We start from the raw sequence: 12,658 nt of genomic DNA, 5'->3' as shown, positions 1-12,658 counted from the left end.
CTCTGATTGGCTGGCAGCATGTATTGCAGCGCATAGACCTGGCGGGTCACTTGGAGTTTGCACTTGCGTTGATGGACCCCCTTCAAAGTGAGAGCAGAGCGATGCCCCTACCCCCTTCATAGAATGAGTAGGGGTATATAATCATACATGTGTATAACATAATAATAATAAAAAAAATAAGGCTAGAAAACATAGACAGGCATGTTGTTTCGCAAAGCGATGAATTTTGACTCTCATCACTTCCCGTCGTTGCTCATTGTCGCTAAGGCAACAAACGGCGTCGTCCACATGGGGGTTTATAACTGCCAGATTAGAAACGGGGCGTGGTTTACTGCCATACAGGTGCGCTGATGGGGTGGAAAGTTCGGTGGGCGGGATCATAATGGTAGTGTCTCCATGAAGGGGGCGTGGTTACGTCCCGGCGGCAGCTGTGGCGCGGTTACGCTGTAGTGTGAGTGCGGGGCACAGCCCGGTGGGTCAGTCCCGGGGGAGAGCGCCGGATACGAAGGTACGGGGTCTGCTGGGGCATTCTGGGAATTGCAGTTCTTGCAGGCAGTACGTTTTCTGTCACTGACCGGGTCCCCATGATGCTTCTGTGTGCACATAATGTCCCTGGCAGGAGGCAGCTGATGCTTTGTTTTTGGGGCAAGTTGTGGTTTATTAAAGGGGTTGTCGTTCTTTGGGGACAATTATTATTAAAGTTTTCTTAAATCCGTGTATTTGGTGCTGGGGTTCCATTACAAAATTTTGCACCATTTTTGGCTTTTACAGCTCCGAAAAAGAGAATCTAGTCACAAACCCTCCTGTCTGCGCATCAGAAAAACAAAAGCTCGCTGACAGATTCTCCAATGACTCCTCCTGCAGCCGGAGGCTACTGAAAGCAGTCGGTGCAGAATGTTTCATGAATCCCTATAACAATGGTGATTTTTTTTAGCCACAAATACATGAATTTAAGAGAAAAAAGAAAAAAATTGTCCCCGAGGGCGTGCAATGCCTTTACGTCTCGTGGACCCAGTATTACACCTTGTAATGTTAGTGGGTTCCCCTGGGGTGTTCTTCTCACAAGATTCCCAGACATGAGGTGGGGGGTGCAGTTTCCATCTTGAGTCCCCCCACATCTGAGTCCCATTATTGAACTTCTCTCCCCAAGTTTGGGGTACCATAGTTGAGTTTTGGTTTCCAAAACGCTTCTCCCCCCCCCCCCCCCTCTCATGAGACACAAAGTCTAATTACAGTTACTCCCTGGGCCCCACTCTACCAAATCGCGGAGCCCCATAGTTCTGCTTCCCCTGAGTTGCGTTGCGGCCCAGGAATTTTGGCTACCCTCCTCCTAGATCCAAAGTCCGAGGATTAGGCTTCCGTTGGTCACATGGTTAAGTGGTGGAAGGCCGCTGGTCATGCTTGGGGAGGAAGGGTGCGCCGCAAGCTGGAGGCGGGAAGTTGCAAGACAAGCTGGGGGCGTAAGGGCGCGGGGCAAGCTGGGGGCGTAAGGAATTGGGGCAGGCTGGGCAAGCTGGGGGCGTAAGGGACCATGGCAGGCTGGGGGCGAGGGGAGCGGGGCAGGCTGGGCAAGCTAGGGGCGTAAGGGAGTGTGGCATGCTGGGCAAGCTGTGGGTGTAAGGGCAGGCTTGGGTCGTAAGGGCGCGAGGCAGGCTGGGGGCGTAAGGACGCGAGGCAGGCTGGAGGCACGGAGCAAGCTGGGGGCGTAAGGGCGTGGGGCAGGCTGAAGGCGTAATGGAGTGTGACAGGCTGGGCAGGCTGGGGTCGTAAGGGCGAGGGCCGGGCTGGGGGCGTAAAGGAGCGTGGCAGGCTGGGGGCGTAAGGGCGCAGAGCAGCCTGAGGGGGTGTAAGGGAGCATGGCAGGCTGGGGGGCGTAAGGGAACGAGGCAGGCTGGGGGGCGTAAGGGAGCATGGCAGGCTGGGGGGCGTAAGGGAGCATGGCAGGCTGGGGGGCGTAAGGGCACGAGGCAGGCTGGGGGGCGTAAGGGCACGAGGCAGGCTGGGGGGGCGTAAGGGCACGAGGCAGGCTGGGGGTGCAGGGCAAGCTGTGGGCGTAAGGGAGCATGGCAGGCTGGGCAAGCTGGGGGTGTGAGGGCGTGAAGCAGGCTGGGGCCGTAAGGGCGTGCTGCAAACTGTGGGTGGAAGGTCGCACTACAAGCTGCTGCAGACCTTTATGGCAAGGATGACCGTAATTCATACTAAATCGATGGCGGACTGTAAGCTTCCATTCTGTGAAGAAGTTCTGCAGAAGCTGAGGATATAAGAAGTAATGTACTTCGTTCCGTAGCCGTGCTTGTGCTGTAATTCGCAGCCATGTGTATGACAATCGAATGATCACCCAAATACAAGAGCAGATCTACAAATTAGATGTTTGTGGGACAGATCTGTGGGACTGGGCCACCATCTGATGTGTATGGGGGGCTGCCAACTTGCCCCTAACTGCCAAACGAGCTAATGGCCAGTCGCAGTCTTGGGTATGCAGTCGGCCTTGATGTGTTCTTTGTGTTTCCTTCTAGCAATGGACGTGACCAAGCAGCGGGCGGCCTTCCAGAAGTACCAGACATTGGGGTGAGTGCCAGGTCCTGCTGACATTTCCACACATCACCATCGTCACCAGTGTTAGGCGATGTGCACATCTTGAGTATTTGCTTGCAGAAATTTCTGCAAGGTTTCAGCATCCCTTGGCAGGAAAAAACGCTGCGGCAAACTCGTCTGTTTTTGGTGCGTCTTTGCGTGTGTTTTTGTACAGCAATGATGACTTTTTTGAGCTGAATAAATATATTTAAAAAAAAAAGTTTTGTGATGTAACTTCTTGGTTCAACACTACTTTTTTCATGCTGATGCAGTGTGGCATCAGCGTAATGGGACTAGGGCTTGGTGTCAGCTTAGTAATGAAAAGGTGTCAGCCCGACACACTCATTACTAAGCCAATAAGTAAACACAAACAGACATGTTGTCACCAGCCTATGTAGGAGAGTTAACAGAACGAACATACTGTACATAGGCTGTAACTAGACAACAACTGTTAATTTTAAAGAAAAAAAATGAAAAAAAAATTGCTTGGGCTCCCGCGTAATTTTAATAACCAGCAGAGGGAAAGCCAACGGCTGAGGGCTGATATTAATATTCTGGGAAGGAACCAATAGCCATAAAGGTTCCCAGGCTATTAATATCAGCTCGCAGCTGTTTACTTGGCATTTACTTGCTAGTTTACAGGGGGACCCCAGAAAACAATTTACATAATGTCCCCGTATAAAATCTAACCAGCAAAGGCTAGGCAGACAGCAGCGGGCTTATATTAATAGCCTAGGAAGGGTCCATGGATATTGGCCCCCTCCCAGACTAAAAAAGATAACCTTTCAGCCGCCCCAGAAAAGGTGCATCTATAAGAGGCCCCAAATCTGGTGCTTAGCATCGCTCTTCCCACTTGCCCTGTAGCGGTGGCGAGTGGGATTCATATTTTTGGGGTTGATGTCAACTTTGTATTGTCAGGTGACATCAAGCCCACATGATAGTAATGGAGAGGTGTCTATAAGACACCTATCCATTAGTAACCCCATAGTGTTATTGTATAAAAACACAGACACCCAGAATAAAGTCCTTTATTTGAAATAATGACCCGACTCCTTTGATGAATCCACTGAAGCCAACATCTCCTGCAACAAAAATAACATAAACCAAAATATTCCTCACCTGTCCGCAGAGAAGATAATCCATAATGTCCCTAATGTCCCACAATGATCCTGATGACTTTGAGACTGAAGGCAATACACTGACACAGGAGGTAATCTCTCCCGCAGTGTATCTGCCGTGAGAGTTCACCGGAGTTCATCAGCTGTTCATTTCCGGTGCTCTCACGGCACCACCACTACGTCTCCCATCAGTGGCACCTGCTGTCTCTGTGATCAGTGACAACAGACACAGCTGATGGGAGTAGTAGTCTCATCAGCCGACACCTGCTGACCTCCAGTAAGCTTTTTACCGCAAGTCACCGCTGCGGGTGACAGTCACAGCTGCGGGGTCACGCTGACATCTGACAGCACGATTCCACAGTGCTCTGACGGTCTTACTGGCGGTAGCATTACTGCTGATAAGAACTACTCCGCCGGTGTTTCCCACGCTGTCACACAGATGACAGATTGGGAAACACCATAGGAAGCCAGTAAAACACAAGACTAAAACTCAGCAAATCCGCAAACATTTTTATCCCTACGTTTTTGCTGCGGATTTGACTGACTCAATTGAAGTAAATGGATGAAAAACGCTGCAGAAACGCACAAAGAATTGACATGTTGAAGAAAAAAAACGCGCTGCAAATAAAGGAAATTTAGTGATCATGTGCACAACACTTCAGGATTGTCATAGAATTAGCTTGCATAAGGATTCCATAGTGGTTTTTGGCCTATTTCCGCACAGAAAAAACGCACTGTGTGCACATAGCCTTGTAGGGATTTCTTAATAAAAGATTAGAAAAAGTCATATTTACCTCGCATGACTCCGCCATCCGCTCCAGCACTGCCGCTCCGACAGCCTCCACCGAGCCAGAAGTGACGTCACAACCGGAGTGGACCACGTAAAATGGACATTAAAAAGGCGCCAATGAAAAACAGGCGAAAGTCAACTAGAGAACAAAAGCGCAAATGAAATGGGGACTATGTGTCTGAATCCCTGAGTTTTTTTCAAGATTGCTGCTTGTTGTCAGTGAATGGAAACCTTCTACACTCTGAAGCTGGGAAACAACAGTAATGTGTGAATGGGTCAGGTGACTATACAGCGCTGCAGTGTAAAGCATGGCGGATCAGATTTTTTTTCGACCTCAGCTAGGATTGTAACGAAACCTTTCTTTGCATAGAATCTGAATAGTTTCCTTTGTATCCCAGTGACTCCTCCTGTGAGAACGAGCTGGAGGAGCTGATGCACCAGATCGACATCATGGTGAATAGCAAGAAGGGGGAGTGGGAGAAGCAGGTCCTGGTGCTGGAGCAGAGGCTGCAGGCTCAGGAGCTGGAGCTGACCAGAACCGGATGTGCCTTGGATCAGAAGGACTGTGAGGTAATGGAGTATTGGGTCACTCCTCGTAATATTATCGTATGCACATTAGCTCTTCTCCAGAAGGAAAGACTGTATCAGAAATGACCCCTATAGGTATGTGGCCTGTATGTCCCTGTACGATCATAATCGCGGTAAGGTATCAACTACGAGGTGTCTCCTTCTGTGTCACTTACTGTCCACGGCCTGTACTCAAGTGTAATCCTTCTGCTGCAGCAGAGACTGATGTGGATGATGCTGGTCTTAATCTCCATCTGCAGGAAGCGGGGGCTGCTCTTAATCTTTAGGAAGTGGAGGTTGGTCTTTGACTTTCTACAGGAAGCGGAGGCTGGTCTTTATCTACAGTAAGCGGGGGCTTACAGGAAGCGGAGGCTGGTCTTTATCTACAGTAAGCGGGGGCTAGTCTTTATCTACATCTACAGAAAGCAGGAACGGTTCTTTATCTACAGGAAGCGGGGGCTGGTCTTTATCTTTAGGAAGTAGAGGTTGGTCTTTGACTTTCTACAGGAAGCGGGGGCTTACAGGAAGCGGGGGCTGCTCTTTATCTACAGGAAGCGGGGGCTTACAGGAAGCGGGGGCTGCTCTTTATTTACAGGAAGTGGGGCTGGTCTTTATCTGCAGGATGCAGGTGCTGCTCTTTACCTACAGTAATCGGGGGCTGGTCTTTATCTACAAGAAGTGGAGGCTGGTCTTTACAGTAAGCGGAGGCTGGTCTTTGCCTTTCTACAGGAAGCGGGGACTGTTCTTTGTCTTTCTACAGGAAGCAGGGACTGTTCTTTGTCTTTCTACAGGAAGCAGGGACTGTTCTTTATCTACAGGAAGCGGGGACTGTTCTTTGTCTTTCTACAGGAAGCGGAGGCTAGTCTTTGTCTTTCTACAGGAAGCGGGGGGCTGGTCTTTGTCTTTCTACAGGAAGCAGGGACTGTTCTTTATCTACAGGAAGCGGGGACTGTTCTTTGTCTTTCTACAGGAAGTGGGGACTGTTCTTTGTCTTTCTACAGGAAGCAGGGACTGTTCTTTATCTACAGGAAGCGGGGACTGTTCTTTGTCTTTCTACAGGAAGCGGAGGCTAGTCTTTGTCTTTCTACAGGAAGCGGGGGCTGGTCTTTGTCTTTCTACAGGAAGCAGGGACTGTTCTTTATCTACAGGAAGCGGGGACTGTTCTTTGTCTTTCTACAGGAAGTGGGGACTGTTCTTTGTATTTCTACAGGAAGCAGGGACTGTTCTTTATCTACAGGAAGCGGAGGCTAGTCTTTGTCTTTCTACAGGAAGCGGGGGCTGGTCTTTGTCTTTCTACAGGAAGCAGGGACTGTTCTTTATCTACAGGAAGCGGGGACTGGTCTTTGTCTTTCTACAGGAAGCGGGGGCTGGTCTTTGTCTTTACAGGAAGCGGGGGCTGGTCTTTCTTTGACATTCTACAGTGAGTGGGAGTGAGTATTTGCCTTTCAACTGGAAATGGGGGCTGATTTTCACTTTCTACTGGAAGGGGGTGGCAGTCTTTGACTTTCTACAGGAAGCAGGGTGGGTTTTTGGCTTTCTACAGGAAGGGAAGGTTGGCCTTTGTTTCTCTACAGGTTGCATGGCAAGTGTTTTGACTTTCTATGGGAAGCGGGGGCGGGTATATCTTTGCATTTCTATTGGGAGCAGGGGTGGGTATTTGACTTGAAACTGGAAGCGAGAGTAGGTCTTTGACTATCAAAAGGACATGAGAGGGCAGGTCTGACTTTCTACAGAAAGTGGGGTGGAATTTTGACTTTGTACAGGAAATGAGGTCGGTCTTTCTTTGCCTTTCTACAGGGAGTGGGGGTGGTTATTTGACTTTCTACATAAAGCGGGGATGGATCTTTGGTTTCCTACGGGAAGAGGTTGGGTCTTTGCTTTCTTCAGGAACTAGGGGGACTTCGCTTTCTATAGGAAGCAGGGCCAGGCTTTGGTCTCGCTACTAAAAGTGGGGGCTGATTGTTGTCGCTCTACAGGAAGTGGGGGCTGGTATTTGTCTCTGATCTCCAGTTTGCTAGCCTTCATACAAGCATACCAAGGAAGGTTAGGGCTGGGAAACTATTGGACATTGGCAGGAGGAGTGTTGCATGCTTGGAATTGATAGGTTCTTGCACCTATAGTACTGGCAGAATGCTGCTGAATGGGAATTATCCACTTAAAAAGAGTACATTGGTGGTAATGAGACACAATCACTAGACATGTTAGATCGATATGTGCCCCCAAAGCTGTTTTATCTTGTGGGGTGATGGGGGCAGCAAAATAAGATTTTCGTCATTCTCTTTGTTAAAATACAAGAAAGCTTTAAGGTAATCCTGAGTTCACCTGACATCTACTTGTTCCTAAAACATTACATAAAGGGTATTTACCTATAGGTGGCACTAGAGAGACAATATTGTTCCTTATGGAGGAGAAGTAATTTGCATACTTTTTTTTCCCAGGGTGCATTGCATGTGAGACTCCCTACATGTTATTGTATACACTTACTGATGACCATTTGGTTTGGGGCTACTGATCAGAAGAGGCGCTGGGGACGCCGGCAGGTAGAGGGAGGTCCGCAGGGCGCTGGTCCGGAGACCACAGGCTACTGACTTGCCCACTGGACCAAGGTCCCACAAATCTCGTTAGATGCATCTTCACATCTGGTCCTGTGCAGAACATGAAGGGGGCTGGCTTGCTGCCTGTTTCAATAGCCACCAAGCCCACCCCTTTCTTCATCCATGCATCAGCCATAGCAGAAAATGGATCTGGCTTAGATATTGAGATGAGTCGCCAGCCAGCCCCCTCCACGCACCGCTCCGGTCACATGCTGTGTCCCGTAGAACGTAGGAGCAGAAGTGAAGCTGCTACGACCCGGGATGAGGCGGCATCAGATCATTTATATGTGAGAAGTTGGATCGCACAGTGATCCCCAGGACAAAGGTTTCCATCCATCCGAATGCCTCATCACATCTGACCCAGGAGTCCCGGAAATATTGGTCAGTTATAAAAGACAATACGGTAACTGATATCCTTCCACTGTTCTTTGTTGTTTTTTTTATTGCCTTAGATTGGAGTCCTCTCGAAAAAGTTGGAAGAAGCAGAAAAGAGTCGGCATGAAGTCGTCCAAAACTACGAGACCCAGCTGGAAGCTCTGAAAAATCAGGTAGGAGAGAGGAGAAAAAAGCACAGAAAACACAGCCGTCCTTCCCAACTGAGGATCACATGATAGCAGCGAAGGACTCCAGCAGCAGAATAGTGAGTGCAGCTCTGGAGTATAATACAGGATGTAACTCAGGATCAGTAATGTAATGTAATGTATGTACCCAGTGACTGCACAAGCAGAATATTGAGTGCAGCTCTGGAATATAATACAGGATGTAACTCAGGATCAGTAATGTAATGTATGTACACAGTGACTGCACCAGCAGAATATTGAGTGCAGCTCTGGAGTATAATACAGGATGTAACTCAGGATCAGTAATGTAATGTATGTACACAGTGACTGCACCAGCAGAATATTGAGTGCAGCTCTGGAGTATAATACAGGAAGTCACTCAGGATCAGTAATGTATGTACACAGTGACTGCACCAGCAGAATAGTGAGTGATCCTGAGTTGCATCCTGTATTATACCCCAGAGCTGCACTCACTATTCTGCTGGTGCAGTCACTGTGTACATACATTACTGATCCTGAGTTACATCCTGTTTTATACCCTAGAGCTGCACTCACTATTCTGCTGGTGCAGTCACTGTGTACATACATTACATTACTAATCCTGAGTTACATCCTGTATTAAACTCCAGAGCTGCACTCACTATTCTGCTGGTGCAGTCACTGTGTACATACATTACTGATCCTGAGTTACATCCTGTATTATACTCCAGAGCTGCACTCACTATTCTGCTGGTGCGGTCACTGTGTACATACATTACTGATCCTGAATTACATCCTGTTTTATACCCTAGAGCTGCACTCACTATTCTGCTGGTGCAGTCACTGTGTACATACATTACATTACTAATCCTGAGTTATATCCTGTATTAAACTCCAGAGCTGCACTCACTATTCTGCTGGTGCAGTCACTGTGTACATACATTACTGATCCTGAGTGACTTCCTGTATTATACCCCAGAGCTGCACTCACTATTCTGCTGGTGCAGTCACTGTGTACATACATTACATTACTGATCCTGAGTTACATCCTGTATTATACCCCAGAGCTGCACTCACTATTCTGCTGGTGCAGTCACTGTGTACATACATTACTGAACCTGAGTGACTTCCTGTATTATACCCCAGAGCTGCACTCACTATTCTGCTGGTGCAGTCACTGGGTACATACATTACTGATCCTGAGTTACATCCTGCATTATACTCTGGGGTATAATACAGGAAGTCACTCAGGATCAGTAATGTATGTACACAGTGACTGCACCAGCAGAATAGTGAGTGCAGCTCTGTACACGCCCAGGAAGAGGAGGAGCGTCGCAGCTGAGCGTCTGCAGGCTGGGGTTTTGCTAAGCTCCTGGGAAGGGAGGTTTTTTTTCCTGCAAGGACTTTCCATCTGCCCCCTTCCCAGGAAAGAGGACTCTCCCTGGGACTGAGCGCCGGGGCTGTGCCCCTGGTTCCCACCCCCCGGCAAGCCAGCTGGGGGTGGGGGGGCCTCATCCACCATCAGGAGGCCCAAGGCACAGCCAGCCAGACCCAGGGATGGGGAAAAAGCGGACCCCAGGGGGCCGCAAGGCTCCAGGGTCCGAGACCCCTGAAGTGAAGGCTGTGGCGGGCCCTTCCCCGGAGGTGCAGCAGCCGGCAGAGGTGAGGCGGGGCCCCCCTTAACATCTGGGGGTCCAAGGTTGCGGGAGAGCCGGCTACCACCTACGCCTCCCACATCCATGCCCACCTCTCCGAGTACGAGGAGGCCGGCAAGCAGCTCAGGAGACTCCGGGGGGAGTTGGAGGGAGCCCGGGTCATCAGTAAAAACAGGCTCCCAGCCTCAAAGAGAGCGGAGGTCGCCGCCACAGTCAAGCGGCTGAAAGGGGAGATTCGGGCCCTGGAGGACCGGCAAAGTACCATCATAGCCGGCAGCGGCCCCTTCCAGGAGAAACTGCACAACGAGGACCGGTTCAGGGCCATGGCCGGTGGGTCTCCTGTGGGGTCAGGAGTCCCCATCCAGGTGGAGGAAAGCGAGGAGGAGGAAGAGCAAGATGGCGCCCACACCACACCCGGGCCACCTCCACCTGAAGACCTGGCGGACACCAGCGTGAGCCAGGTAACATACAGTGGGATAGCCCCCGAGCAGATGGCCCTCCAGCTGGACTCCAGTAATGTGGAGGAAAGCGGGAGCGAGGGGGGGGGGGATGGAGGGAGCGGGAGTAGTTCTGAGGGGGGCTGCCTCATCCTTAAACAAGTACGGCAGACGGAATCCCCAGCACGGTTTGGCACGCTGTTGTTTGGGTATGAAGTCTGCCCGGAGGATGAGGCAACCGGGAGGAGGAGTAACAGGAGGCGCAGGCGTAAGGCCTCTGAAGGCGTGGAGGAACAACTGGTTTTTGCTCCTCTTCCCGGGGCCCCTCTGTCCCGCTGTGTGGAACCCGCTACCCACCCCGGCTCGGGCCCTGTGGTGGGTCCGCAGGGAGAGAGATGACTGTTGTGACCCGACTGTCGCATCTGGTGACAGTTCAGACCAGGGCAGTGACATGGAGGTCGGTGCTGGTTGTGGTGTTGGTGGTGGTGTCCAGGCTCAGCCCTCAGTGGCAGGGGGGGCTGGCCTGGCACCAGGTAAAATTGGTACAGCCAGGGCCGCACCTCCGGCAGCGAGTGCTGGGGCTTCTGGGCCCCCCACGTACGGATCCGTTAGGTCTGGATCGCTGTTGGGGGTCCAGAAGCCAAGAAAGGGCGATCCAGCAATTAAATCGCAGCTCAAGCGGTGCAAGGTGCTGGTAGCTCCCCTATCGGCGCCCGTGGTGAGAGCGGGGTCTCCGGCACGTCGACCCAAAAAGGGATCCGTGCAGGGGGCTCCGCCGCCATTGGGTGACGAGGGGGAGTGGCCGGCCTTGCCCGTGTCGAGCGGTGGGCACAGGGTGGCGGCGGTGGTCCGTGAGGGGGGCGAGGCCTCCCCGAGTGTTGCCTGGCCTGCAAAGGCTGCGGCATGCGGTGGGGCGTGTCCTCCTCGGCCATAGTCCCGCCCGCTACGTCCGCGTCACCCGGGGGTGTGGCCTCGCAAGGGGCCGCTGCTCTGCCTGTGGTGGCTGTGGCTGGCGGGGGGGCATGACCTCGGCGGTCGCGGCTCCGCCCGCTGTGCTCGCGTCACCCGGGGGCGTGGCCTCGCAAGGGGTCACTGCCCAGCCTGGAGTGACTGCGACCGGCGGGGGGGCGTGGCCACGGCGGGCCCGCTGCCCTCTGTCCCACCCACCCTTCCCAGCAATGTAGCACGGCCCCCAGAAACTGGTGGGGAGTTGTCGGGGTCCCCAGCCCACCTACCGTCATCTGGGGGTGCTGGGGCTCCGGCTCTTCCTGGGATGCCAGTGGCGGGGGCGGAGAGAGGAGATGCAGGGCAGGGAGCGGTGCCAGTGGCCGTCCCTGCCCAGAGAGTACAGACGGGAAAGGACGACTGTGGTGCTTTGGACAAAAGAAAAAAAAGTGAGCTGGGGAAACCAGGAGCTGCTGCTCCCAGGCCCAGCCAGAGTAACATGCAGGCTAACATGGAGGCCCTTAAAGGAGCAGCAGCACTCCTGGCCAGCAGCACTGTCCAGGCCAGACCAGGAGCACCGGGCAGCGAGAGATGGCCCCCAGCAGGTGGGAGGGAGAACTGCGTGGAAGAAAGTAATACTGTAAATAAAGCAAGCACCATTTGTGTGAGTGATAGTGAGTATGAGAGTGGCGTGGATATTTTTGAAGAGATGTTTGCAGAGATGAATGGAGATATGAGTGACATGGATGAGGGAGTGAGTGCGGGTGTGAATGGGTCTGAAAGTGCTGGAGTGAATGCCAATAATAAAAGAGTGAATGGGAGAGTGAGTGGGCGGATAAATGAGGGTGCAAGCATGAGTGGTGGTGGGAGGGCTGGCCCGTCTGCCCCCCCCCCCGGCCGCAAGACCCCAACATAGTTATGCGGGGGCCGCGGCTGGGGGTCACGGTGGTCCTCGGGGGGTCTCCTCGCCTCCGGGCTCCAGGGACGGCGCTTTGCACCACCGTTTCCTGGAGGCCCTCAAAAAAGGAGAAATGTCGATAGTGATAGAGGGGAGGACAGTGGACTTGTCTTTCTGGATAGAGAGACACGGCCTTGCTGCCTTCCAAAACCAAAGGGAGGGAGGGACTGTTTGGTCTCTCCCCACAGCCGGGCAGGGGCCGCAAAGGAGGAATGTGGTCCGTCTTAGGTGGGGGGGCAGTGAAGCTTTCCACCTAGGAGCAAGGTGGTGGAGCTCCTCCTTAAGATGGGCTTCGGGGCGAATGACATCTTTGCCCTGATACATCCTTCGGCGTCCCGCTTCTTCGACGTCAGCTTTGTGCGGCCAGAGGGGCTTGAGCTCTTCTGGTCTAACTATGAGCTGGTGCAGGAAGAGCCCGGATGGCGAGACTTCGTTGCGCAAGCGGTGTCTCGCCAAAATTCCGTCAAGCGAGTGACCGTGG

General features: G+C 52.2%; 1 protein-coding gene across 3 annotated transcripts in view; it reads left to right on the top strand.

Moving 5' to 3' along the window:
* The first annotated feature begins 370 nt into the window (after positions 1 to 370).
* The window catches only part of DEUP1 (deuterosome assembly protein 1), a 70,099-nt gene continuing 57,811 nt past the window's right edge, over positions 371 to 12,658 (top strand). For all 3 annotated transcript variants that reach the window (XM_073558389.1, XM_073558388.1, XM_073558387.1), the window contains exons 1-4: positions 371 to 508; positions 2,517 to 2,568; positions 4,881 to 5,052; positions 8,096 to 8,191. In XM_073558389.1, the coding sequence (XP_073414490.1) occupies positions 2,519 to 2,568; positions 4,881 to 5,052; positions 8,096 to 8,191 (318 nt within the window). In that variant the 5' untranslated portion in view covers positions 371 to 508; positions 2,517 to 2,518. The remainder of the gene's footprint in view (positions 509 to 2,516; positions 2,569 to 4,880; positions 5,053 to 8,095; positions 8,192 to 12,658) is intronic.

Source organism: Dendrobates tinctorius, unplaced genomic scaffold (assembly GCF_039654945.1).
Source record: "Dendrobates tinctorius isolate UK_male_01 unplaced genomic scaffold, ASM3965494v1 ptg000256l, whole genome shotgun sequence".
NCBI lineage: Eukaryota > Metazoa > Chordata > Amphibia > Anura > Dendrobatidae > Dendrobates > Dendrobates tinctorius.
This window is presented reverse-complemented; position numbering and strand designations above follow the sequence as displayed.